The sequence below is a fragment of the Gorilla gorilla genome, chromosome 23 (genome assembly GCF_029281585.2).
Source record: "Gorilla gorilla gorilla isolate KB3781 chromosome 23, NHGRI_mGorGor1-v2.1_pri, whole genome shotgun sequence".
Classification (NCBI taxonomy): Eukaryota; Metazoa; Chordata; class Mammalia; order Primates; family Hominidae; genus Gorilla; species Gorilla gorilla.
The window spans coordinates 26,847,295-26,874,979 of NC_086018.1; the positions used below are offsets into that span (position 1 = coordinate 26,847,295).

Genomic DNA, 27,685 nt, shown 5'->3' on the forward strand with positions numbered 1-27,685 from the left:
AAAGGGGTAAAGAAGACAGCTGCCCTGGGTATGGCTTTGGGTCGGAATAAACATTTCTCAAATTGAAGTGTTTCAGCAATGTCTTGGAAAATCAGATTTGTTCAGGATTGCTGGAAGTGCATTATTTGATTCTAAGTTTCACTTAAAAGTCTTGGGGAAGGCCAGGTATGGTGGCTCATGCCTGTAATCCCAGCACTTTGAGAGGCCAAGGCAGGCGGATCGCTTGAGCCTAGGCATTCAAGACCAGCCTAGGCAACGTGGTGAAACCCCGTCTCTACAAAAAATACAAGAATCAACTGGGCATGGTGACACATGCCTGTAGTCCCAGCTACCGGGGAGGTTGGGGTGGGAAGAGGGAGGATGACTTGAGCCCAGAAGGCTGAGACTGCAGTGAGCCGAGATTGTACCACTGCACTCCAGCCTGGGCAACAGAGCAAGACACTGTCTCAAAAAAACAAAACAAAACAAAAAGTCTTGGGGAAAATCACTGAAAACACAGTTATCTTTCTTTTCTTTTTCTTTCTTTCTTTTTTTTTTTTTTTTTTTTTTGAGACAGAGTCTTGCTCTGTTGCTCAGGCTGGAATGTGGTGGCACAATCTCAGCTCACTGCAACCTCCGCCACCCAGGTTCAAGTGATTCTCCTGCCTCAGCCTCCCTAGTAGCTGGAATTTCAGGTGCACACCACCATGCCTGGCTAATTTTTGTATTTTTGTAGAGATGGGGTTTCACCAGGCTGATCTCAAACTCCTGACCTTAGGTGATCTGCCTGCCTCGGCCCCTCAAAGTGCTGGGATTACAGGCGTGAGCCACCGCACCCAGCCGAAAACACAGCTTTATAAAGGGATTCCTCTGGCCTGGTGCAGTGGCTCACACCTGTAATCCCATCACCTTGGGAGGCCAAGGTGAGTGGATCACCTGAGGTCAGGAGTTTGAGACCAGCCTAGCCAGCATAGTGAAACCCCATCTCTACTAAAAATACAAAAAATTAGCCAGGTGTGGTGGCGTGTGCCTGTAATCCCAGCTACTCAGAAGGCTGAGGAAGGAGAATCGCTTGAACCCGGGAGAGGGAGGTTGCAGTGAGCTGAGATCATGCCACTGCACTCCAGCCTGGGCAACAAGAGAGAAATCTGTCTCAAAAAAATAAATAAAAACTAAAGGGACTCCTCTAATCTTGACCAAGAGAGAAGGGAGTGTCCCACATTCTCTCAGGTACCAGCATGAGAGGGAGAACAATTTGGTTTTGTGCAGACTTAAGGTTCTCCTAAAATTCACCATCCTTCACCTGTGCTCTATCATTTGCATTCAATGCTTTTTTATTTGGTTTCCAGAAGCTGGGTCATGACAACTGCAATAAATTGATATTTCTAGCATCATGATCGTAACCACTGCCAGAAAACCTTGGATTTGGGGTCATGCATTCATCCTGAACACTGGTGCCTTTATCTTGCTCTCAGGGGACCAGAATCCAGAAGAGGAGAGAGACATGCAAATAGTTCCAATGCAGTGTAACTGTCACCATCCCTAAGTGGTGGTACTGAGGAAAGAGAAAGACACCTAACTCCCCAGGGCCATCAGGGAAGGCTTCGTAAAGGAGAGGATGTTCAAATGGGCTTTGAAGGATGAGTAGGAGTTTGCACAGAATTTAGCTTCTTTTCTTCATGCCTCTTTTCCCCGCCAAAGAAGCTAGAAGCCACCTGCACCTGAGATAGAATCTCAAAAAAGCAATAACAGTTCATCTAGTGCTAAAAATTACTTGAAACTAAAGAAAAAAATATATTCAGCCTTTAACACCTGCTACTGTCCCCAAGGCAGTATAAGAAGATCCTTCTAGATTTTTTCCTTTTTTTTTTTTTTTTTTTGAGACAGAGTCTCGCACTGTTGCCCAGGCTGGAGTGCAGTGGCACAGTCTTGGCTCACTGCAACCTCTGCCTCTCAGGTTTAAGCGATTCTCCTGCCTCAGCCTCCCAAATAGCTGGGGTTACAGGCGCCCACCACCACACCTGGCTAATTTTTTGTATTTTTAGTAGAGATGGGGTTTCACTATGTTGGCCAGGCTGGTTTCAAACTCCTGATCTCAGGTGATCCACCCGCCTCAGCCTCCCAAAGTGCTGGGATTACAGGCATGAGCCAGCATGCCTGGCTGATCCTGCTAGATTTCTGTCTATACTTATTTTAACTCTGGTCCTTTGTCTCTTTCCTGCCTTCACTCCAGCCCCTTCAAGACTCCCTTAATATTTCTCTTTTAACCAACTTTTTTTTTTTTTGAGATGGAGTCTCGCTCTGTTGCCCAGGCTGTAGTGCGGTGGTGTGATCTCAGCTCACTGCAACCTCCGCCTCCCAGGCTCAAGCGATTCTTGTGCCTCAGCCTCCCGAGTAGCTGGGATTACAGGCGCCCACCACCATGCCCGCCTAATTTTTGTACTTTTAGTAGAGAGGGGGTTTCACCGTGTTGGCAACTCTGGTCTCGAACTCCTGACCTCAGGTGATCTGCCTGCCTTGGCCTCCCAAAGTGCTGGGATTACAGGCGTGAGTCACCTCACCTGACCTTAATAAACAACTTGTTTTAAAAATGGGAGGCAGGATGTGTGTGTGTGTGTGTGTGTGTGTGTGTGTGTGTGTGTGTGTGTGTGTGTGAGAGAGAGAGAGAGAGAAAGAATATCTTTCCCCCACCTCTGCAATTGGCCTTAAATTTTACACACTCACCACCCCTACTTCCCTGCTTTGATGCTGTCCCTAAAGCAGTGGGAAAGAGCTTCAGGTCTCTGGGCTTGACCAGTGTTTCAGCTCTCCCTTGGAGTCCCGGGAAACGTATCTCTTGGGATCAGGAGCTGGGATGGAACCCAGGGCTCCTGAGATGGCACAAAGCTAAGCTCTGTGCACCTGTCTTGCCTCCTCACTTTGTACAATGAGGTAGGCAACCTTTTGTATTTCCTCTTGTTTTCTTTCTGCACCCCATTGGCGTGGCAGCCATAAATCCAGTTTCCTCCTTGGCATTTCTTAAATGTGTTCTGCCTGAATTAAAAACTGAAAGGGGGAAGGCCCAGTAGACCTTGAAATGTTCAGCTTGCTTTCTGTCCTTGGCCACTGGCTTGACAGGTCCCACAAGCTCTCCTGGGAGAGTGAGCAGCTGACGAAATCCCAGAGGCCCTGAAACCTCCCTTCCAGTAAGTGCCCATGTTTGCATATCCTGGTTAAAGAATAGGAACTGCTTGATGGAAACTGATCAGGGAGCTAAAATTACTGATTAAGTGGATTTGCTTCCAGCTGCAGGCAGTGGCCTTCCTGAGAAAGAGGGAATCTGTAGGGCTGTTTTTACAGATTAAGATCTGCCTTGTTTGTTCACTTTCTATTTCTAAAAGTTCTTGGAACCCTTTTCCAGGAAGAAGCCAGGTAAAGTCAGAGTAGGGAAAAACAGTAAGCCTTGTTTTTGTCCTCTATACTTTAAAGCTTCCTTTATTTTCAAAGAGACATACATGAGATATCTGAAATAAGTCAGCTTTAGGAAGGATAGCTAACGAGTGTTGGATGTATGCCAGGCACTGTGTGAGCACTTGGCATCCATTCTCTCTTTGGTTCCTGCAAGTTAGGAATTGGCCCCTTTTCTCAGAGGAGAATGAGGCCCTGTGAGGTTAAGCCGATGACCATGAAATTGTCAGTGGTGGAACTGGGATCTTATTATTATTATTATTTTGAGACAAGGTCTCACTCTGTCGCCCAGGCTGGAGTGCAGTGGTGTGATCACAGCTCACTGCAGCCTCTACTTCCCAGGCTCCCGTGATCTTCCTACCTCAGCCTCCCAGGCAGCTGGGACTACAGGTGTACACCACCATGCCCTGCTAATGGAACTGGGATTCAAATCTAGATTCCTTGCCCCGTGTCCTGGAGGTTGCCCAGGCATTGAAAAGATCCAGGCCTGGTCCACTGCTTTTAGACACTTCTCAGGCAACCCCCTCTTTCAGTAATTTGCATTTGATTAGATAGAAACTGAAAACTCATGTCAAGGTGTCTGAAACCAGCAAAAGAATGTTTTTTCATCTTTGTTCCCATTCCTTGGTTGGAGGGGGTGCTGGGTGACATTTGCTGTGCAAACAATAGCCCAGAAGCCGGGCAGAGTCCACACCTAGTTGAGTAAATAGCACCTGAAGGCCCTGGCAGGGCATGCAAGCTCCCCAGGGGTGCCTTGCTTTGAGAGACAACCATGAGAATGTGCCCTTGGCCTGGAAGCCAGGAGTCCAGAGCTCTAGTCCTAGTTCTACTGTTATTAACACTTGCACCTCTCTGTTCCTCATCTTTGAAGTGAAGAAAACCAAGTTGATGATGTTTGAGGCCTGAGGCTGCAGGGGTCAGTTTGACTTAGGCAGTGCAGCCTGGTGGTTAGGCACACACAGAGTAGAATCTAGTTGCCTGGGGTCCAGTATGAGCTTCATGGCTGGACAAGGTGGCTCATACCTGTAATCCCAGCACTTTTGGAGGTCAAAGTGGAAGACCAGAGTGGACAACAGAGCAAAACCTCATTTCTACAAAAAATAAATAATTAGCTGGGCAGGGTGGTGTGCACTTGTAGTCCCAGCTACTTGGGAGGCTGAGGTGGGATGGGAGGATTACTTGAGCCCAGGAGTTCAAGACTGCAGTGAGCTATGATCACACCACTGCACTCCAGCCTGAGTGACAGAGCAAGGTCCCGTCTCTTTTTAAAATTTTTTTTCTGAGACAGAGTCTTGCTCTGTTGCCCAGGCTGGAGTGTGGTGGCACAATCTCATCTCACTGGAACCAGGTTCAAGTGATTCTCCTGCCTCAGCCCCCTGAGTAGCTGGGACTACAGGCAAGCACCACCACGACCGGCTAATTTTTGTATTTTTAGTAGAGATGGGGTTTCACCATGTTGACCAGGCCAGTCTCAAACCTCAAGTGATCTGCCCACCTCGGCCTCCCAAAGTGCTGGGATTACAGGTGTGAGCCTCCGCACCCAGCCAAGACCCTGTCTTTTAAAAACAAACAAAAATGGCCAGTGCAGTGGCTCACGCCTGTAATCCCAGCATTTTAGGAGGCTGAGGTGGGCAGATCACCTGAGGTCAGGAGTGCAAGACCAGCCTGAACAACATGGAGAAATCCCGTCTCTACTAAAAATACAAAATTAGCCAGGCGTGGTGGCAGGCACCTGTAATCCCAGCTACTTGGGGGGCTGAGGCAGGAGAATCACTTGAACTCAGGAGACAGAGGTTGCGGTGAGCTGAGATCGCGCCATTGCACTCCAGCCTGGGCAACAAGAGTGAAACTCCGTCTCAAAAACAACAACAACAACAACAAAAAACTGCTTTGGGCTGGGCATGGTGGTTCACACTTGTAATCTCAGCACTTTGGGAGGGAGGCAGCCTGGGCTCAAGTGATCCTCCCATGTCGGCCTCCCAAACGTGAGCCATTGTGCCTGGCCCCAAATACCACATTTTTAAACAAAGAAAGATCAATACTCTTGGTGTTTCCTTTTGCTGCAGGGTCTGATGTGGTGTGTACAGCACTGCTGTCCTGAGTCCCTTGGGGGCCTCTGTATTAGACGTGGCATCACATGCCCCCAGCTAGTGTTCATCATTATCTCTCATGTGTGGTTTCTCCTTCCCCTTCCCATCAAGACCTTCCATGGGGACCAATTGGCCTTGTGTGCCCAGGACTGAGGGGTTTCCTGGGATGGGGGATTTTCAGTGCTTAAACTGGGACAGTCCAGCAAAGCAGGATGGTTTGTCACCTGATTAGAGAAAAAAGCAGGGACTGGAATTTTTTTTTCTTTTTTCTTTCTTTTTTTTTTTTTTGAGACAGGATCTCATTCTTGCCTATGCTGGAGTGCAGTGGTGTGATCATGGCTCACTGCAGCCTCCACCTCTCAGGCTCATATGATCCTCCTGCCTCAGCCTCCCGAGTAGCTGGGACAACAGACATGTATCACCATGCCCAGCTAATAGGGACTGTATCTTATGTATGAACCTTTGTAACTCTCAAGCCACTTGATAGCCCTCAGTGACTATTATTGGCCAAATTTGTCCTCTTAGGCAGAGCACCTGGCAGGGACCCAGTACATCCCTAATCAGTTGCTCATCTGAGGCACAGAAAGGTTAAAAGTGATGCAGCCAGGACCTGCTGGCAAATCCCCATGGCTCCAGCACCAGGCCTGTCTGGCTCCTGAACCTCTGACCTACTGCTGCTCATCCATATCTATCTCCTGAGACCTCGAGACATGAATCCACCTTGGGTAACCTGTAAAGACTTATTTGCCTAAAACCTGCCCAGGAGTCTTAATGTCCCCATCCCGTTTTAATAGATGAAAACTTTGCTTTTGGAAACTTTCTGTTCCTTGGACATTGATGGTCATATTGCTTCTGGAATCATTACAGTGTGCCTTCAGCCAAAAGCAGAAGTGGAAACATCCTAAGTGGGCCGGTAACGAGGCTAGCTCTGTCGACTAGTTCAAGACCCCTGAGCGCTTTGGGCCTGAGGTTCCTCAGCTTCCAAGTGAAAGGCTTCGACTTGGCATTCTGAGAGACAATCTCTGTGACCATCAGTTTCCTCATCTGTAAAACTGGCATCATGATAACTTTGAAGGTAATTGTGAAGATTAAAGGGAGTCATGCATGTAAACCACCTTACATAGTCCCTTGTGGGAGTTCTTGGTTTTTTGTTTTTTGGGGGTTTTTTGGTTTGTTTGTTTGTTTTGAAACAGAGTCTTGCTCTGTCGCCCAGACTGGAGTGCAGTGGTGCAATCTCGGCTCACTGCAGCCTCCACCTCACTGATTCAAATGATTCTTGCACCTCAGCCTCCCGAGTAGCTGGGATTACAGGCGCCTGCCACCATGCCCAGCTAATTTTTGTATTTTTAGTAGAGACAGAGTTTCGCCCTGTTGGCCTGGCTGGTCTCAAACTCCTGGCCTCAAGTGATCCACCTGCCTCGGCCTCACAAAGTGCTAGGATTACAGGTGTAAGTCACCTTGCCCGCCCGGGAGTTCATTTATTAGCTTGTTTTTCCTTCTCCTTCTCCTCTTAAGTCTAAACTGCAGTGATTTTATGATTCCACTTTTCGAGTCAGTGCCCCAGATGGTTTGCTCATTCATTCATTCACCCCAAAAAATGTTTATTGTTCACCTACTATGTGGCAAGCATCACACTAGGTACTGGGTGCTAAGCACATGGTGCTGGGCAAGAACCTCTCTAGAAAACATCAGAAATTGTCCAGCAATCCCCAGCAATGCAAAGAAAGACACAGCAAAAAGATCCATGATCAAATGCATCCAGAAGTCTGAAATTATAACTTTTATAATTGTTTCAAATGAATTCTGAGTAGATGCTACTTAGCAGGTGGCCACAGTTCTCCCCAGTAGCTGCTGTTCCACTTAAGACACCTGCTGCTGTTTCCAGGATGCTAACATTTACTTTGGTCTTTATGTCAATGTCATTTGCAGAGAGAGCCAGCTGTGTGGCTTTTTCTCTTTCAACATTGCCACTGAATTGTGCTTTGTTGATAGAAATTAAACACTGCTCACGTAGATAGCATCAGGGCAGCCTTCAAGACTGGTTTGAACAGGAACCTTCTGCCCAAGATGAAGAGTAGACTCTATCTTGGGGTTAGGAATGTTTTCCTTCTTTGTGGCTTGATCATCTGGCCAAATTTTACTTTACCTAGTGCTGCTTTTGTTCCCCTGGCTTTCCTTTCTTGGAGCCCTTTTAAAATAATCCTTCTCTGCTTGTGGGATTTTACCAGACAGTAAAGAACTGATGAACCATAAAAAGAAAAGATTAGACAGACAGCAGATTAGTGGTTGCCAGGTGCTGGGGGTGGGGAGAATGCTGAGTGCTTCACAGGAATGAGGACTCCTTTGCGGGTAATGAAAATGTTTTGGAACTAGACAGAAGTGGTGGTTGTGCCGAATTGCGAATGTACTAAATGCCACCGAATTGTTCACTTTACAACGATTTCTTTTATGTTACATGAATTTCCCCTCAGTTACACACACACACACACACACACACACACACACACACACACACACACACACAAACTAAACTAAACTAAACTAATTATATTAAATGAGAGAAGCCAGGTACAAGAGTACAATCTATAAGCCTAGGTATATGAGGTTTGAGAACAGGCTAGAGTACACTATGGTGATAGAAATTAGAACAGTGGGACGGGTGTGGTGGCTCACACCTGTAATCCCAGCACTTTGGGAGGCCAAGGCGGGTGGATAACCTGAGGTCAAGAGTTTGAGACTAGCCTGGCCAACACAGTGAAACCCTGTTCTCTACTAAAAATTACAAAAATTAGCTGGGCGTGGTGGCGTGCGCCTATAGTCCCAGCTACTCAGGGGGCTGAGGCAGGAGAATCACTTGAACCCGGGAGACAGAGGTTGCAGTGACCCGAGATCACATCACTGTACTCCAGCCTGCGTAACAGAGTGAGACTCCATCTCAAAATAAATAAATAAATAAATAAATAAATAAAGGCTATTGGTCAAATATGAATTTCAAAGAAACAAATTACTTTTAGTATAAGTAAATCCGACATATTGCATTGTTAATCTGAAAATTCAAATTTAACCAGACATTTTGTATTTTTACTTATTAAATCTGGCAACCCTATGTTTGAGACATTATAGAAAGTCCTATTGTCATTAAGGGATAAAATAGGATGATCTATCTGGTAAAAAGAGAACAGATCTCTGTCTATCACTTGGTTCCCTAGAACCCTCACCTGTGGAGTTAAATTTGAAGTCTGGAAAAATTGAACCTAAGAAGCTCCAGATTTAGGTACCCCAGGCATGGCAGGGAATTGAGATAAGACTCAGAACTAAGAACTTTTATTGAAAGTCTGCATAATAAGGCTGGGTGCGGTGGCTCACACCTGTAATCCCAGCACTTAGGGAGGCTGAGGCGGGAGGATCGCTTGAGCCCAGGAGTTCAAGACCAGCCTGGGCAACATGGTGAGACCTTGTCTCTAAAAAAAATTTAAAAATTACCTGGGCATAGCGGCGCACCTGTAGTCCCAGGTACTTGGGAGGTTAAGGTGGGAGGATCACTTAAGCCCAGGAGAGAGAGGTTGCAGTGAGTCAAGATTGCGCCACTGGCGCCACTGTACTCCAGCCTGGGTGACAAAGCGAGACTCCGTCTCAAAAAAAAAATAAAAAATAAAAAAGGATTGTGTCACTGCACTCCAGCCTGGGCAACAGAGCCAGACTCTGTCTCAATAAACAAACAAACAAACAAAAAACACAAAGACTTCCAGTCCCCTTCATTTCTCCTACTCCCAGAAAGTTTGTGCCCAGACAGGAGATTGTAGGTTCTTCTCTAGAAAAACTGAGTTGTCTCAGATAAATGATCCCCACACACTCTCATTTTGGGAGTCATCAAAGGAAAAGGCAAGTTTCCCCTTGATCATTTTGCAGGAAAAACCAAGCAATTAATAAGTCCTTCATATATAAATAGAGAACTTCCCATCGGATTCCTATTTCCCTCATTCTCAACTTGGCCAAACACACTAATCAAGTGTCAGGATAGAATAAAGATTTTCTTCAGGGCCTGTGTGATGGCTCAAGCCTGTAATCCTTGCACTTTGAGAAGCTGAGGTGGGAGGATCACTTGAGTCTAGGAGTTCGAGACCAGTCTGAGCTGATCATAGTGAGACCTCATTTCTACAAAAAATAATACAATTAGCTGGGCATGATGGTGTGCACCTGTAATCCCAGCTACTTGGGAGGCTGAGCTGGGAGGATTGCTTGAGTCCAGGAGGTCAAGGCTGCAGTGAGCCATGATCACTACACTCTAGCCTGGGTGGCAGAGCGAGACTCCAACTCACAAAAAAAAAAAAAAAAAAAAAAGACATCCACAGATGCGCGTTTTTTAATAAAAATAGCAATAGGTATATATTTAAAAAGTAAAGAAATGAAGAAAATGAGGCAGGTTAAACAGGCTTGGTGTGGTGGCTCACACCTGTAATTCCAGCACTTTGGGAGGCTGAGGTGGGAGGATTGGTTGAGGCCAGGAGTTTGAGACGAGCCTGGGCAACACAATAAGATCCCCCCTACCCACCCCCTGCCCCCATCTCTATTTTTAAAAAAAGTTACAGGAAAAACAAAAAGTTATAAAAGAATGAAAGTGTAATCATCATATACTATGTGTCTCAGCTATGAATAATAATTACATAATCACAATAGTGTGCATGCTGTAAACATTTAATAAAAATAGTGACAAAATATATTAGGAGAAGGGAGAAGGTGGGAGTGGTGGTAAAAAGAAAATTCATCACTCATTTGGTAATCAATGAATAAAGTCAAAAACTGATAAATCAAGATAAAGCAAAGTAGACATTATTTAGAATGGTGGCAGCCAGATGCGGTGGCTCACAATTGTAATCCAGAACTTTGGGAGGCTGAGGCAGGCAGATCGCCTGAGGTCGGGAGTTCAAGACCAGCCTGACCAATATGGAGAAACACCGTCTCTACTAAAAATACAAAATTAGCCAGCTGTGTAGCCATATGTAGAAAGCTGACATGGATCCCTTCCTTACACCTTATGCAAAAATTAATTCTAGATGGATTAAAGACTTAAATGTTAGACCTAAAACCATAAAAGCCCTAGAAGAAAACCTAGGCAATACCATTCAGGACATAGGCATGGGCAAGGACTTCATGTCTAAAACACCAAAAGCAATGGCAACAAAAGCCAAAATTGACAAATGGGATCTAATTAAACTAAAGAGCTTCTGCACAGCAAAAGAAACGATCATCAGAGTGAACAGGCAACCTACAGAATGGGAGAAAATTTTTACAATCTACCCATCTGAAAAAGGGCTAATATCCAGAATCTACAAATAACTTAAACAAATTTACAAGAAAAAATCAACCCCATCAAAAAGTGGGCGAAGGATATGAACAGACACTTCCCAAAAGAAGACATTCATGCAGTCAACAGACACATGAAAAAATGCTCATCACTGGCCATCAGAGAAATGCAAATCAAAACCACAATGAGATACCATCTCACACCAGTTAGAATGGCAATCATTAAAAAGCCAAAAAACAACAAGTGCTGGAGAGGATGTGGAGAAATAGGAACACCTTTACACTGTTGGTGGGACTGTAAACTAGTTCAACCATTGTGGAAGACAGTGTGGCGATTCCTCAGGGATCTAGAACTAGAAATACCATTTGACCCAGCCATCCTATTACTGGGTGTATACCCAAAGGATTATAAATCATGGAATTAGAATGATCAAATTACTTGACTACTGAACTATTTTGCATGCTTATTTCTTATTTAGGAAAACTGGGGTTAGTTTTGGGGCTCAGAACACCAAGAGGGAGGAGGCAGGAGAGAAATGGTAGGATTGGGGGAAGAGTTGTCCCAAGCAGGGGACATTCTCCTCCACCTTCTCCACTGTCTCTAAGTCCTGGAGCCGCCTAGAGGAACCACAGTACTAGGGCCAGCCTCTTTTCTTGCTACCCTTTGCCATTTGAGGTTACGGATTCCAGGCACCACACAGCGGCACCCTCCAAAATTCTCCTGCTCCTCGCCCCCTTATCTCTGGGAATCTTTCGGGCACTGCTTCCTGAACCTAGTGGGCGGTCATGCTTGCTCTCAGATGCTCATCTTTGGCTTCTGATCTGACTCTTGCACTCTTGCCCAACACTTACTTTCCTTTTTTTTTTTTTTTCTTTTTCTTGAGATGGAGCCTTGCTCTGTTGCCCAGGCTGGAGTGCAGTGGCATGATCTCGGCTCACTGCAACCTCTGCCTCCTGGGTTCAAGCAGTTCTGCCTGTCTCCTGAGTAGCTTTGATTACAGGCACCTGCCACCACTTCCAGCTAATTTTTGTATTTTTAGTAGAAATAGTGTTTCTCCATGTTGGCTTGGCTGGTCTCAAACTCCTGACCTCAGGTGATCCACTTACCTTGGCCTCCCAAAGTGCTAGGATTACAGGCGTGAGCCATTGCGCCTGGCCCAACACACCTCATCTTTTATGTATGTATGTACTTATTTATTTTTTTTTATTTATTTTGAGACGGAGTCTCACTCTATTGCCCAGTCTGGAGTGCCGTGGCACCATCTCGGTTCACTGCAGCCTCCGCCTCCCAGGTTCAAACGATTCTCCTGCCTCAGCCTCCCCAGTAGCTGGTATTACAGGCGTGTGCCACCACACTCAACTAATTTTGGTATTTTTAGTAGAAACAGGATTTTGCCATGTTGGCCAGGCTAGTCTCAAACTCCTGACCTCAGGTGATCCGCCCCCCTCGGCTTCCCAAAGTGCTGGGATTACAGGTGTAAGCCACCGCGCCCAGCCTTTTTTTTTTTGAGATGGAGTCTCGCTCTGTTGCCCAGGCTGGAGTTCAACGGCATAATCTCTGCTCACTGTAACCTCCGCCTCCTGGGTTCAGGCAATTCTACTGCCTCAGTTTCCTGATTAGCTGGGATTACAGGCACCTGCCACCACGCCCGGATAATTTTTGTATTTTTAGTAGAGATGGGGTTTCATCATGCTGGCCAGGCTGGTCTCGAACTCCCAATTTCAGGCAATCTGCCCGCCCCGGCCTCCCAAAGTGTTCGGATTACAGGCGTCAGCCACCGTGCCCGGCCTTGGATCCACTTTTTATGGGAAGCTGGTATTTTTACCAATCCCAGGTTTTTGCAATTCACAATCCCACTTTTTAAAAGCGGGGAGGGGAAATGTGTCCAAAGCTAGGTCAATTTTTGCCAAGAAAGAATATTTGCCGAGGAGCGATCATCTATTACCATTCAAAAGAGTAGGAAGAACATGATCTCAGAATATTGGATGGATTTTTAAATTTAGTACATTACGTTTTTTGAAAAATGCGCTACATTGTGCTTATTTTTCTCATTTCTCTGCTTTCATGTGGTTTGGACCCTGGGAACCAAGAGGTTAATGCGGTTGGCGATGGCACCGCAAAGAGCTGCAGGGCCATCTAGTGGCCAATTGTCTTCACTGCACATGCGATGATGGTTCTATTCAGCAGATCCCCAAAACAAAACCCCGTAAGCCACACCCAGGTTGATCCCAGTGAGGATCAACTTTTGCCACTTTCAAACATTTGTAAAATGTTTGACATTTGTTTTGTAAACATTCCTTCAGCTTTGCACTTAAAAAGATTGCCTCACTATAAATCTGAAGGTTAGCTTTCCAGCCATTGAACGGTGATTTTGAGCCACTGTTTGCTAATCAGACAGGCCTGAGTTAGTGCTTGCTGTTGGGTGACTGGGCAAGTTACTTAATCTTCCTGACTTTCTGTTTCCTCTTGTGTAGCAGACAGGACTGTTCTGAAGATGAAGGCAAGTGTGCATGTCATGTATGTGCTACTGTTCCTGACAAATAAGTGTTTGCTACTGATTTAACACCTCTAGAAACAAAGTCCAGTCAAGGGACAGAAACCTAATCAAACAGGCTGAAGCGAAGGCTTGCTATACGAAACCTGAGCAGCCGAGCGCAGTGACTGACGCCTGTAATCCAAACACTTTGGGAGGCCAACACAGAAGGATCACTTGAAGCCAGGAGTTCAAAACCAGCCTGGTCAACATGGAGAGACCCCCATCTCTACAAAAAATTTAAAAAATTAGCCGGGTGCTCTGGCATGCATCTGTAGTCCCAGCTATTCAGGAGGCTGAGGCAGAGGATCTCTTGAACCCAAGAGTTAGAGGCTGCAATGAGCTGTGATTACAGCACCACGCTCCAGCCTGGGCAATAGACCGAGACCCTGTTTAAAAGAAAGAGAGGCCAGGCGCACTGCTCATGCCTGTAATCCCAGCACTTTGAGAGGCCAAGGCAGGTGGATGGCTTGAGCCCAGGGGTGTTAGACCAGCTTGGGCAACATGGTGAAACCCTGTCTCTACAAAAAATAAAAAAAATTACAGGCATGGTAGCCCAGGCCTCTGATCCCAGCTACTCGGGAGGATGAGCTGGGAGGATCACTCGAGCCTGGGAGGCAGAGGTTGCAGTGAGCTGAGATCGTGCAATTGCGCTCCAGCCTGGGTAATGGGAGTGAAATCCTATCTCAAATAAAAAGGCAAAGCACATTTTTATTAAACCAGAGAAACATCACAGACATAAAACAGTAAAATAGATTATTCTCAGATTAAGCTTGGTGAAGACATATCCAAGTTCACATTTTTCTCTAATTCTTTCCCATCATCATACTGGTCCAACCCTATCCTCAGATTTTGCTTAGAATACTTCTTTATGGGCTGGTCACAGTGGCTCATGCCTGTATTCCCAGCACTTTGGGAGGTCAAGAAGGAAAGATCGCTTAAGTCAGGAGTTTGAGACCAGCCTGGGTAACATGATGAGACCCCATGTCTACTAAAATTAGAAGAAAAAAAAATTCAGTCATGGTGGTGCACTCCTGTAATCCCAGCACTCATGCAGCTGAGGCAGAAGGATCATTTGAGCCCAGAGGTTCAAGGCTACGATTAGGCCACTGCAATGCAGCCTGGGGACAAAGCGAAACCCTGTCTCTCTTAAAAAAAAAAAAAAAAACTCAAAGAATATTTTTCTGAGGTGGGTGCTGTTGTCTCTGTGGTGGGTGCTATTGTTTCTCTGGTGGGTGGTGTCTCTGCAGTGGGTGCTGTTGTCTCTGAGGTGGGTGCTGTTGTCTCTGTGGTGGGTGTTGTCTCTGAGTGGGTGCTGTTGTCTCTCTGGTGGGTGTTGTTGTTTCTGAGGTGGGTGCTGTTTTCTCTCTAGTGGGTGTTGTTGTCTCTGAGGTGGATGCTGTTGTCTCTGTGGTGGGTGTTGTCTCTGAGGTGGGTGCTGGTGTCTCTGTGGTGGGTGCTGGTGTCTCTGTGGTGGGTGCTGTTGTCTCTGAGGTGGGTGCTGTTGTCTCTGAGGTGGGTGCTGGTGTCTCTGTGGTGGGTGCTGGTGTCTCTGTGGTGGGTGTTGGTGTCTCTGTGGTGGGTGGTGTTGTCTCTGAGGTGGGTGTTGTTGTCTCTGAGGTGGGTGTTGGTGTCTCTGTGGTGGGTGGTGTTGTCTCTGAGGTGGGTGCTGTTGTCTCTGTGGTGGGTGCAGTTGTCTCTGTGGTAGGTGTTGGTGTCTCTGACGTGGGTGTTGTTGTCTCTGAGGTGGGTGTTGTTGTCTCTGAGGTGGGTGTTGTTGTCTCTGTGGTGGGTGTTGGTGTCTCTGTGGTGGGTGTTGTCTCTGAGGTGGGTGCTATTGTCTCTGTGGTGGGTGTTGTCTCTGAGGTGGGTGCTGTTGTCTCTGTGGTGGGTGTTGTCTCTGAGGTGGGTGCTGTTGTTTCTGTGGTGGGTGGTGTTGTCTCTGGTGGGTGCTGGTGTCTCTGTGGTGGGTACAGTTGTCTCTGGTGGGTGTCTGAGAGGTTACACACACAGCCGGGATGGCCCAAGGCCAGTGACTGACTAATGGGGTGCTGCATAAAAGCCAGCCCCTGACCTCAAGGTCGGGCCAACACTGCAGCACTCCCCTTGGAATCAGGCTGTGGTCAGACCTCTCCTGAAAGCACATGTTTGCTCAGCAACCTCCCTGGCGCTGTTCCGCTTTCCTCACTTCCTTGCAGGTTTCTCCCTAGGGCCTCCCTCAATAAATCAATTGCATGGGAATTCCTGCCTCAGTCTCTGCTTCTGGGAGCCCAGCCTAAGCCTTTAAGAGTGGGTTCCCACTGTGAGCCGTCGTAATCTGGAGTAGGGTTGTGGAGTTAGACAGTTAGGGAAGAACTGGAGGTGATGATGCTAGCTGGGGCCATCCAGGAAGGGTATCAATAGAGTCCTATGAAGAAACACATCTTAGAGGGGAAGCAAAGTTTGATGTTACCTCTGCCTGACTCTAAAGCCTGGATTTGTAACCATGACCTTGTACTACTCTTCACTCTCTGCTTATAAAGTTTTTTGTTTCTGTTTTTGATAGAGTGTCTTGCTTTGTCACCCAGGCTGGATTGCAGTGTTGCGAACATGGCTCACTGCAGCCTCGACCTTCCAGGCTCAAGTGAACACCTCAGCCCCCAAGAAGCTGGGACTACAAGCATGCACCACCACACCCTGCCAAGTTTTGTATCTTTTGTAGAGACAGGGTTTGGTTATGTTCCCCAGGCTGGCCTTAAACTCCTGAGCTCAAGCAATCCGCCTGCCTCAGCCCCCCGAAGTGTTGGGATTACAAGCGTGAGCCACCATGCCCAGCCTGTAAAGTTCTTACAGTTTTAAACCGAGACTTTTCAAAAAATCATAAGAAGGCATGGTGCGGTGGCTCACACCTGTAATCCCAGCACTTTGGGAGGCTGAGAGGCAGGTGGATCACCTGAGGTCAGGAGTTCCAGACCAGCCTGGCCAACATGGTGAAACCCCATCTCTAGTAAAAATACAATTAGTCAGTTGTGGTGGTGGTGCCTATAATCCCAGCTACTTGGGAGGCTGAGGCAGGAGAATTGGTTGAACCCAGGAGATGGAGGTTGCAGTGAGCTGAGACTGTGCCACTGCACTCAAGCCTAGATGACAGAGCAAGACTCTGTCTAAAAAAAAAAAAAAAAAAAAAAAAAAAATTCATAAGAACATCTTCCTTCATTAACATAGCTTCTAAGGTGTGGGCAAGACCAGTGTTCTGTGCCCAAGAAAGTCTGCTGGGCACACTGTGACCTTCACTGAGTCTGCTGAATCAGCCCACTTTGACTCAGCCCAGATATCAGAATAGCAGGGCAGTGGGGATGGTGTTGGGATAACAGCTTAGTTATATGGGAAAAAAAATAGGAATGGTTTGCTCCATCACATCAAACTGTAAATAAATTTCAGATGCATCCAAGCACGATATGTAAAAATGAAATGAGGCCGGTGGGGTGGGTCATGCCTGTTATTCCAGCACTTTAGGAGGCTGAAGTGGGAGGATCACTTGAGCCCAGGAGTTCAAGACCAACTTGGGCAACATGACAAAACCCCATCCCTACAAAAAAATTTAAAAAATTAGCTGGGCATGGTGGCATGTGCCTGTAATTCCAGCTACTTGGGAGTCTGAGGTAGGAGGAATGCTTGAGCCCAGCAGGTCAAGGCAATAGAGCAAGACCCTGTCTCAAAAAAAAAAAAAAAAGAGAAAGAAAGAAGAAGAAGGAAAGAAGGAAAGGAAAAAAGGAAGGAAGGAAGGAAGAAAGAAAGAAAAAGAAAGAAAGAAAGAAAAAGGGAAGGAAGAGAGAGAAGGAAGGAAGGAAGGAGAAAAAAGAAAAAAGAAATAACAATCAATTTTAGAAGAAAGCTTAAGAAATATATTTGGAACATCAGGGTGGAGAAAGAGTCCTTTAATAAGATGCAAAAGGTACCAATCATTAGGAGAAACATCATTTGCTTTGCATCAAAATTAAAAGCATCTGAATGAAGAAGCACATCATAAACAAAGTGAAAAGTGACAGCCTTGATTACTGGTAGTTGACAGTGACTGTTTCTGACCCACTCTGTGGTTCTCACTTATGAGTGTCTCATCCCTCAAGCCATTTCCTCCCCCGTCCCCGCATCTGTATCTATGCCACCAATACCTGGATGAGACTAAGCGGTAGACCAGACCCCCAGTCTGGGTTCAAGCACTGGTGAGGCAGATGGACTCAGCTAGGATTATTTTCACTTTGCTTTTTTTTTTTTTCACTTGTTTTTTAGAGATGGAGTCTTGCTCTTTCTCCCAGGCTAGAGTGCAGTGGCACAATCATAGCTCACTGCAGCTTTGAACTCCTGGCCTCAAGGGATCCCCTTGCCTCAGCCTCCTAAGTTGCTGGGATCACAGGTGTGAAACACCATGCCCAGTGTCATTGGCTTTTCTACGGGACCTGCCAAAGAGCTGTGTGAAGGAGATACCTTAGACCGAGCATACTTCCTGGCCCTGGGCACAGATCCTTGGTCCTCAGACGCGCACTTGAAGTCCGGCCTCAGCTGCCCACATGGGATGAGGAATGTGCCCCGTCAGAAAGGTCTAGATCTCTGGGGGCTACTGCCATTTATCCCTTTTATTCTGGGAGAAGGTCCATGTCAGTCACCACGAAGTAAGCCTAATGTCTGAGCCACAGGTTGAAAATTTCTTGCTGTGCCACGGTTACCAGTTACTTCTGCACTTTATTCCTCACTGTGCTATTAGATGTACTTGAGGTTTCAATGCAACAGGGCTGGCCTGGGCTACCATGGACAATACATAGTTTTTAAAATATTATTTTTTAGGCCAGGCGCAGTGGCTCACGCCTGTAATCCCAGCACTTTGGGAGGCCCAGGTGGGCAGACCATTAGAGGTCAGGAGTTTGACCAGCCTGGCCAATGTGGTAAAACGCTGACTCTACTAAAAATACAAAAATTAGCCTGGTGTGGTGGCGAGTGCCTGTAGTCCCAGCTACTTGGGAGGCTGAGGCACGAGAATAGCTGGAACCTGGGAGGCGGAGGTTGCAGTGTGCTGAGATCACTCCACTGCACTCCAGCCTAGGCAACAGAGTGAGTAGTCTCAAAAAAATTATTATTGATGTTTTTATTCAAATTTTTCTTTTGAGACAGTCTTTTAGTAGAGATGGGGTTTCGCCATGTTGGCCAGGTTGGTCTCGAACTCCTGACCTCAAGTGATCCGCCCAGCCAATATTTAATTTTTAATTGACAAAATTTGTCTATATTTATGGTGCACAACATAATATTTTGAAATATGTATACATTGTGAGATGGCTAAATCAAGCTAATCAACATATGCTTGCCTAACATACTTATCTTTTGTGGGTGTGTGTGGTGAGAACACTTAAAATCTCTCTTAGTAATTTTCTTTTTTTTTTGAGACAGAGTCTCACACTGTCACCCAGGCTGGAGTGCAGTGGCACCTTCTCTGCTCACTGCAACCTCCACCTCCCGGGTTCAAGCGATTCTCGTGCCTCAGCCTCCCGAGTAGCTGGGACTACAGGCGCGTACCACAACACCCGGCTAATTTTTGTATTTTGAGTAAAGACGGGGTTTCACCATGTTGGCCAACCTGGTCTCGAACTCCTGGCCCCAAGGGATCCCCCCACCTTGGCCACCCAAAATGCTGGGATTACAGGTGTGAGCCACCATGCCTGGCCTCTCTTAGTAATTTGCAAGTATATGATACAATGTTATTAACTATAGTCACCATATTGTACAATAAGACTGTACTTAGGCTTCAAAAGTTGAAAAGCAGGATGAAGGAAGAAAACTGCCTCATGTCAACGTCTATCCACACCTCCACCCATCTAACGAATACTTACCAATCCTACTTACCTACTCCACCAAATAGCACCAAATAGCCAAGACAAAAGGCCCAGCCTTTCGGTCAGGATGATTTTGTTTACCAGTGATGGAACCCTACTTTGTGTGTGTGTATGTGTGTGTCTGTGAGAGAGAGAAAGAGAGAGAGAAAGAGAAAGAGAGACCCATTTTATGTGGACACTTAAGGCCTGGGTGGAGTGAACTGGGTGGCAGGCAAGTAGAGGGTCGCAGGCCCATGCCTGACTCCGGGAGGGTATGCCAGGCAGTGGGGACTGGCCCAGGCAGGCCAAGGGGAGTGCTGGAAGGGTGGCCCAGGCAGCCAGACCCATTGGGGGAAACTGAAGGCCAGCCCTTGGGAAGGTATCTAAGCCAGGGAGTGCGGGGCCAGAGGCCGGCCCAGGGAAGCAGGGTTGGGGCCTGGTTGGGGGCTCCCAGAGCCTAGAGGCTGACATCGCTGGGGGCCTCCCAGAGCTGCTGCTGGAACTCAAGGCATATCTGCCGGTTGGATTCCAGCAGCTGCTGGAAGTGGGTGTGGAGGTGGTGGTTTTCCTCCAGCTGCTCCAGACAGGAGTTGATCTGGTCCAGCATGGAGTTGCTGGCAGGTATTTTGCTTCCTTGAAGCTATCATTCTTGCCTTCCACTCCTGCCTCCAACAGCATTCCCGGGTCCCTTTTGGGGTCTGACATTGCAGTCTCAGGCTTGATCACATCAAGGGCCATGAGACCATGGATGGAACACAGAAACCATCACGCTGAAAGCCCAACAGAATGCTACTTAAACAAGCTTTAAAAAAAAAAAAAAGTTCATGAAGGCAGGCACAGTGGTTCACATCTGTAATCTCGGCACTTTGGGAGGCTGAGGTGGGAGGATCACTTAAGCCCACAAGTTTCAGACTAGCCTGGGCAACATAGTGAGACCCCGATCTGTAAAAAATAATAAATAATAATAATAATAATAATAAGTTAGCCAGGCCTCGTGGCACACATCTGTGGCCCTAGCTACTTGGGAGGCTGATGTGGGAACATTGCTTAAGCCCAGGAGTTCAAGGCTGCAGTGAGCTATGATGGGACTCCTGCACTCCAGCCTGGATGACAGACCAAGACTCTGGCTAATGAGTCATATAACTAAAAAGTCTAGAGATGAACTTCAAGTACAAATGGATCCAGGAACTTAAAAGATATCACCAGGGGCCGGGCACCAGTGGCTCACACCTGCAATCCCAGCATCTTGGGAGGCTGAGGCAGGTGGATCACTTGAGGTCAGGAGTTCGAGACCAGCCTGGCCAACATGCAGAAACCCCGTCTCTACTAAAAATACAAAAATTAGCTGGGCATGGTGACACACGCCTGTAATCCCAGCTACTCGGGAGGCTGAGACACAAGAAGCGCTTGAGCCTGGGAGGCGGAGGTTGCAGTGAGCCAAGATTGTGCCACTGCACCACTCCAACCTGGGTGACAGAGCTCCATCTAAAAAAAAAAAAAAAAAAAAAAAAAGATATCACCAGGGCTCCCCCAACTCCATCTTTATTTTCTTCCCTTTGTGCGTCAGCCTTGCTGTTGCCTGTTGCAGATGGCTTCCTCCACCTGGCCTGGGAAAATGGCAAGCAGCTCCACCTTACACTGTCCTTACAGCTCATGATCTTAGATGAAGTGAAGCCCCCTGTTTCCCAGTTTCCTTATATCAAGCCTCAGAGAAGTCTTTGATTGGTTCTACTGGGCTTACATACCCAGTCCTAAGCCAATCTCTGTGGACATGGGGATGGGTGGTCTGATTGGCCAGCTTGAATCACAAGTCCAGCAGGATGGTGGTGGGAGAGGGACAGAGCACTATGATTGAGAGCTTCATCTGGACCGCAGAAGGTGAGGACAGGTGGGCAGACAGGGGAGAACATGCCAGGCAGGGAAAATGATAGCCGTCCCTTCTAGAGCCTATAAGCCTTCCATATACTTCTGTTCCTGACCCCAGCTTCATTCCTTTGCTGCGCCCATCCATAGACTCTGTACACCCCATCTTCATATCCATTGTGTGTGTCAGATGAGGGTCTTGCTCTGTCACTCAGGTTGGAGTGCAGTGGCACAGTCTCAGTTCACTGCAACCTCCACCTCCCAGGCTGAAGCGATCCTCCCATCTCAGCCTCCCAAGCAGCTGGGACCACAGGCACGCACCACTACATCTGGCTAATTTTTTGTACTTTTTGTAGAGACAGGGTTTTGCCGTGTTGCCCAGGCTGGTCTTGAACTCTTGAGCTCAGGCTATCCACCCGCCTCGGCCTCCCAAACTGCTGGGATTACAGGCTTAAGCCACCACACCTGGCCCATTGTGTTTTATTGTTGGTTTCCTGCTAGGCTTGAAGCTCTGGCAGCGCAGGGGTGGTGCCTATCTCATTTACCACTAAGTTCCCAGGGTCTACAGGGCTGCGAGAATGAATGATAACAAAGACTGTATCCACACAGCCAAAGACTTAAAACAAGGGAAGGTAAATCTAAGCAACCGCCACTAGCATGATGAGGACTGCAGTCAGGGCAGGGACACACAGGAGAGAGTTGCAGTGCTGCCTGGGCAGGGGTCTGGGTCAGAAAACAGAAGGTGGCCAGGCACAGTGGCTCAAGCCTTTAATCCTAGCAGTTTGGGAGGCCAAAGTGGGTGGATCGTTTGAGCCCAGGAGTTTGAGACCAGCCTGGGCAACATGGCGAAACCCCATCTCTGCAAAAAATACAAAAAAATTGCTGGGCGTGGTGGATTGCACGTGTAGTCCCAGCTACTCAGGAGGCTGAGGCGGGAAGATCGCTTGGCCCTGGGAGGCCCAGGCTGCAGTGAGCCATGATCACACCATTGTACTCTAGCCTGGACGACAGAGTGAGACCCTGTATCAAAAAAAAAAAAAAAAAAAGAAAAAGAAAAAGAAAAGAAAGAGGAAGGGAAGGGGAGGGGAGTGGAGTGGAGGAGGAAAAGAAAGAAAGGAAAGAGAGAGAGGAAAGAAAGAGAAAGAGAGAAAGAGAGAGAGAAAGAGAGAAAGAGAGAGAGAAAGAAAGAGAGAGAGAAAGAGAGAGAGAAAGAAAGACAGCCGGGTGCGGTGGCTCACGCCTGTCATCCCAGCACTTTGGGAGGCCAAGGCGGGAGGATCACGAAGTCAGGAGATCGAGACCATTCTGGCTAACACAGTGAAACCCCGTCTCTACTAAAAGTACAAAAAAAAAAATTAGCCGAGCGTGGTGGCGGGCGCCTGTAGTCCCAGCTACTCAGGAGGCTGAGGCAGGAGAATGGCATGAACCCGGGAGGCGGAGCTTTCAGTGAGCAGAGATCACGCCACAGCACTCCAGCCTGGGCGACAGAGCGAGACTCCATCTCAAAAAAAAATAAGAAAGAAATGGCAGAAAGAAGGAAAGAAAGGAAGGAAGGAAGGAAACGTGGAAGAGACATTTCTGTTTCTTTCCTTTTTTTTTTTCTTCTCCTGCCCAGCGCTTGGATGTCCCCCTTTCTCTGTTTATGGAGTTCCTTACTATATAATCTTGGAAGAGCCTGCTTCCCACTCCAGAAGCCAAAAACTCCAGATACCAGCTTTCCCCTGCCCCCAGGCAGCTAGGCTCAGCCACCCACCAAATCACTATTAAGTAAGTCAGACAATACCTACTTCACAAAGTCACTTTGATGGTTAAATGGAGTTTAAAAAGCATGCAGCTCAGGCCTGGACATACACTCGACCCTTAATAGTTGTTGCTCCCTCCTCGACCCTGGGCAGTGGGTGGGAGGGAGAAGAGCACAGGATGGTCAGTGCCTGACTTTGACCCTCGGACTTGATTCTGCAGACACTATAGGGGGAGGAGTTTAGAAGTCCTTTTTGTTTGTTTGTTTTGTTTTTTTGTTTTATTTGTTTTTAAGACAGGGTCGGCCAGGTGCAGCGGCTCATGCCTGTAATCCCAGCACTTTGGGAGGCCGAGGCAGGTGGATCACCTGAGGTGAGGAGTTTGAGACCAGCCTGGCCAACATGGTAAAACCCCGTCTCCGCTAAAAATACAAAAATAGCTGGGCGTGGTGGTGCACATCTATAATCCCAGTTACTTGGGAGGCCCAGTTACTTGGGAGGAGAATTGCTTGAACCCAGGAGGTGGAGGTTGCAGTGAGCCGAGATGGCGCCACTGCACTCCAGCCTGGGTGACAGAGTGAAACTCCATCTCAAAAAAAAAAAAAAAAAAAAAGAGAGAGAAACAGGGTCTCCCTATGTTGCCCAGGCTGGTTTCGAACTCCTGGCTTCAAGTGATCCTCCTGCATCAGCCTCCCAAGGATGACAGCCGTGAGCCACCATGCCCAGCCAAGGTCCTTTTATCTAAAAATTGAATATGCTGTATTGTAGTCATGAAAATGCACCACTTGGCCAGGCACGGTGGCTCATGCCTGTAATCCCAGCACTTTGGGAGGCCGAGGTGGGTGGATCACCTGAGGTCAGGAGTTCCAGATCAGCCCGGACAACATGGCGAAACCCCGTCTCTACTAAAAATACAATAATTAGGTGGGCATGGTGGCGGGTGCCTGTAATCACAGCTACTTGGGGGGCTGAGGCTGGAGAATTGCTTGAACCCAGGAGGCAGAGGTTGCAATGAGCAGAGATGGTGCCATTGCACTCCAGTCTGGCCAACAAGAGCGAGACTCCATCTTAAACAAATAAAAAACAAAAAATGCACCACTCAACTTTACTGTTGTAGAGAACATAATAGACTGGCAGCCCCAGGTGCTGCCCTGCCTGGGTCCACTCAGCATTTGAGTTTGCACTGAGGCTTCCCAGCCAGCCAGTGACAGAGCACATGGGGTACTGGCCCATTCCTGGGAGACACAGGACACCTAGAACAGTCAGCTTTGGCTCAAGGACTCTCCATTAGCCTGGCTGAAACTTTATTAGATGTGCAGGGCCCTCTGAGGCTCTTCTTACCTAAACCTTCCTGCCCGTTTCTTTTCACAGGAGTAGACCTGCTTCGAGGTCTAAAGGACCCCCTGCCTCCTCTGCCTCTCTTTATCATCCACTGGTGTTTCTTCCACAAATCTTGTACATCTAATCCCTTCTTTGCCCCTGCTTCTTGGAGAACTTGAAATGACACGTCTGTATTTTTTAGAACTTTATTTTTGTTTTTATTTTTTTGAGACAGGTCTCACTCTCACTCTGCCACCCAGGCTGGAGTGCAGTGGCTCAATCTCGGCTCACTGCAGCGGTGCAATCTCGGCTCACTGCAGCCTCCACCTCCTGGATTCAAGTGATTCTCCTGCCTCAGCTTCCCAAATAGCTGGGATTACAGGCATGCACCACCAAGCCTGGCTAATTTTTGTATTTTTAGTAGAGACGGGGTTTCACCATGTTGGTCAGGCTGGTCTCAAACACCTGATCTTAGGTCACCCACCTGCCTTGGCCTCCCAAAGTGCTGGGATTACTTGGCCTCCCAAAGTGCTGGGATTACAGGCATGAGCCACCAGGCCTGGCTTTTTTTTTTTTTTTTTTTTTTGAGACAGGGTGTCACTCTGTTGCCCAGGCTAGAGTGCAGTGGTACAATCATGGCTCACTGCAGCCTCAACCTCCTGGACTCAAGCAATCCTCCCACCTTAATCTCCCAAGTAGCTGGGACTATGGCAGCATGCCACCACATCTGGCTAACTAAAAAAAAAAAAAAAAATTCTTTGTAAAAACAGGGTTTTGCTATGTTGCCCAGGCTGGTCTCAAATTCCTGGCCTCAAGTAATCCTCCCACCTTGGCCTCACAAAGCATTGGGATTGCAGGTATGAGCCACCATGTGAGGCCTTAGAACTTTTTGCAGTAGAAGTAGGCATTGTCCAGGATGTGGAAATCCTACTAATTTATTCCGTTTCACCAGAGGAAATGTATAGTTACCACCAGCAGGCAAGAGAACTTTTCAGGAACCTGGTGGCCAAACCTGGGCATTGTACATATGGATGTTGAAATCAACAAACATCAGTTGAAAATGTGGGTTGCTCCTGACTAGAGCCTAATAATAAATTAGAATGTGCCCAATATAAAAACCGCTTTGAGTAGCAGAGGTTATGGCAAGGGCAAAAAATGTGAAGCAACTTGTACAAAAATGCTGCAAATAGATGAGAAACAGAAGAAGCTTCCTGAAGTTCTTACAGTGGCAGCACTGATGTTGCTTCAGTCCATCACAAGCAGGCCAAAGCAAGGGGCTGAGAAAAAAGGCAAAATGCAAAATGATGAAGTTGGACTTCATCAAAATTTAAAACTTTTGTGCATCAAAGGACACCATCGAGAATGTGAAAAGGCAGTCCCAGCTACTCAGGATGAGCAGGGAGGATCACTTGAGCCTAGGAGTTCAAGGTTACAGTGGCCCATGATCATGCCTGTGAATAGCCACTGCACTACCACCTGGGCAACAGAGTAAGACTCCTCTAAAATAAATAAATAAAACTTGAAAATAAGGAAAGAAAGGGCCGGGTGCAATGGCTCATACCTGTAATCCCAGCACTTTGGGAGGCCGAGGCGGGCAGATCACCTGAGGTCGGGAGTTCAGGACCAGCCTGACCAACATGGAGAAACCCCGTCTCTACTAAAAACACAAAATTAGCCGGGCATGGTGGTGCATGCCTGTAATTCCAGCTACTTGGGAAGGCTGAGGCAGGCGAATCACTTGAACCTGGGAAGCGGAGGTTGCAGTGAGCCAAGATCACACCATTGTACTCCAGAGTAAAACTCTGTCTCAAAAATAAATAAATAAATAAATAATAAGGAAAGAAAGAAAACCGGCCAGGTGCAGTGGCTCACGCCTGTATCCCAGCATGTTGGGAGAGCGAGGCAAGTGGATCGCTTGAAGCCAGGAGTTTGAGATCAGCCTGGGCAACACAGCAAGACCCTGTCTCTATGAAAAATAAAATAAAATTAGCAGGGCATGGTGGCGCATGTCTGTAGTTCCAGCTACTTGAAAGGCTGAGGTGGGAGGATGGCTTGAGTCCAGGAGTTTGAGGCTACATTTGGCTACGATCTGATCACACCACTGCACTCCAGCCTGGGCAACAGATTGAGATCCCATCTTGAAAAAAAACAAGAAAAACAAACAAAACAAAACAAAACAAAAAACAGAAAGTGAAAAAACAACCCACAGAATGGATGGAAGCAAATATTTGCAAATCATATATCTGATAAGGGTTTAGTATCCAGACTATATAAAGAACTCTTACAACTAAACAATAAAAGACAAATAACAATTTGTTATTAAAACTATTAAAAATGGGTAAAGGATTTGAATACATATTTCTCCAAAGAAGATACACAAATGGTAAGTAATCACATGAAAGACATTAAACAGGCCTGGCTTGGTGGCTCACGCCTGTAATCCCAAGAGGCAGGTGGATCACCAGGAGATAGAGACCATCGTGGCTAACATGGCAAAACCCCGTGTCTACTAAAAATACAAAAAATTAGCCAGGTGTGGTGGCAGGTGCCTGTAGTCCCAGGTACTCTGGAGGCTGAGGCAGGAGAATTGTTTGAACCTGGGAGGCGCAGGTTACAGTGAGCCGAGATCACGCAGCTGCACTCTAGCCTGGGCAACAGAGCAAGACTCTGTCTGGAAAAAAAAAAAAAGACATTAAACATCATTAGTTATTAGGGAAATGCAAATCAAAACCACAGTGAGATACAACTTCATATCCACTAGGATGGCTGTAATCACAAAGAGAGAAAACAAGAAGTGTTCTTCAACATGTGGAGAAATTGGAACTCTCATATATTGCTGGTAGAAATACAAAATGGTGTGGCTGCTTTGAAAACGAGTATGGCAATTCCTTAAGAGTTAAACATAGTTATCATATAATCCAACAATTCCACTCCTAGGTATATACTCAAGAGAATTGAAAACTTATGCCTGCACTAAACATATGAATATTCATAGTAGCATTATGCATAACAACCAATATTGAATGGATAAACAAATGTGGTCTATTCATACAATGGAATATTATTCAGCAATAAACAGGAATGACATACAACATGGATGGACCTTGAAAGCATTGTGTTAAGTGAAAGCAGCCAGACCCAAATGCCTGGCCAACATGGTGAAATCCCGTCTCTACTAAAAATACAAAATTTAGCCAGGCGTGGTGGCACACGTCTGTAATCCCAGCTACTCAAGAGGCTGAGGCAGGAGAATCACTTGAACCTGGCAGGTGGAGGTTGCAGTGAGCTGAGATCATGCCACTGCACTCCAGCCTGGGTGATAGAATGAGACTCTGGAAAAGAAAGAAAGAAAGAGAGAGAGAGAGAGAGAGGGATGGAGGGAGGGAGGGAGGGGAAGGAAGGAAAGAAAGGAAAGGAAGAGAATTTAAGCAATATACATATATCACAGTAACTTTGGAAAATAAAGAAGATAAAAAGTTTCCGTTAAGGGAGGGACCATGTTTGTCTTATTCATTGTAACAACCCTTGTACCCAACAAAGTGCTTGGCACATAGGTGCTCAAGATATAC

General features: G+C 46.9%; 1 protein-coding gene and 1 pseudogene across 1 annotated transcript in view; one reads left to right on the forward strand and one right to left on the reverse strand.

The window, feature by feature from the left end:
* Positions 1 to 27,685, forward strand: part of ZNRF3 (zinc and ring finger 3) — a 252,568-nt gene that overhangs the window by 14,982 nt on the left and 209,901 nt on the right. The window contains exon 2 of the mRNA XM_055374096.2: positions 6,384 to 6,591. Within this exon, the coding sequence (XP_055230071.1) occupies positions 6,577 to 6,591 (15 nt within the window). The 5' untranslated portion in view covers positions 6,384 to 6,576. The remainder of the gene's footprint in view (positions 1 to 6,383; positions 6,592 to 27,685) is intronic.
* On the reverse strand, positions 19,611 to 20,039 carry LOC101124978 (bublin coiled-coil protein-like; annotated as a pseudogene).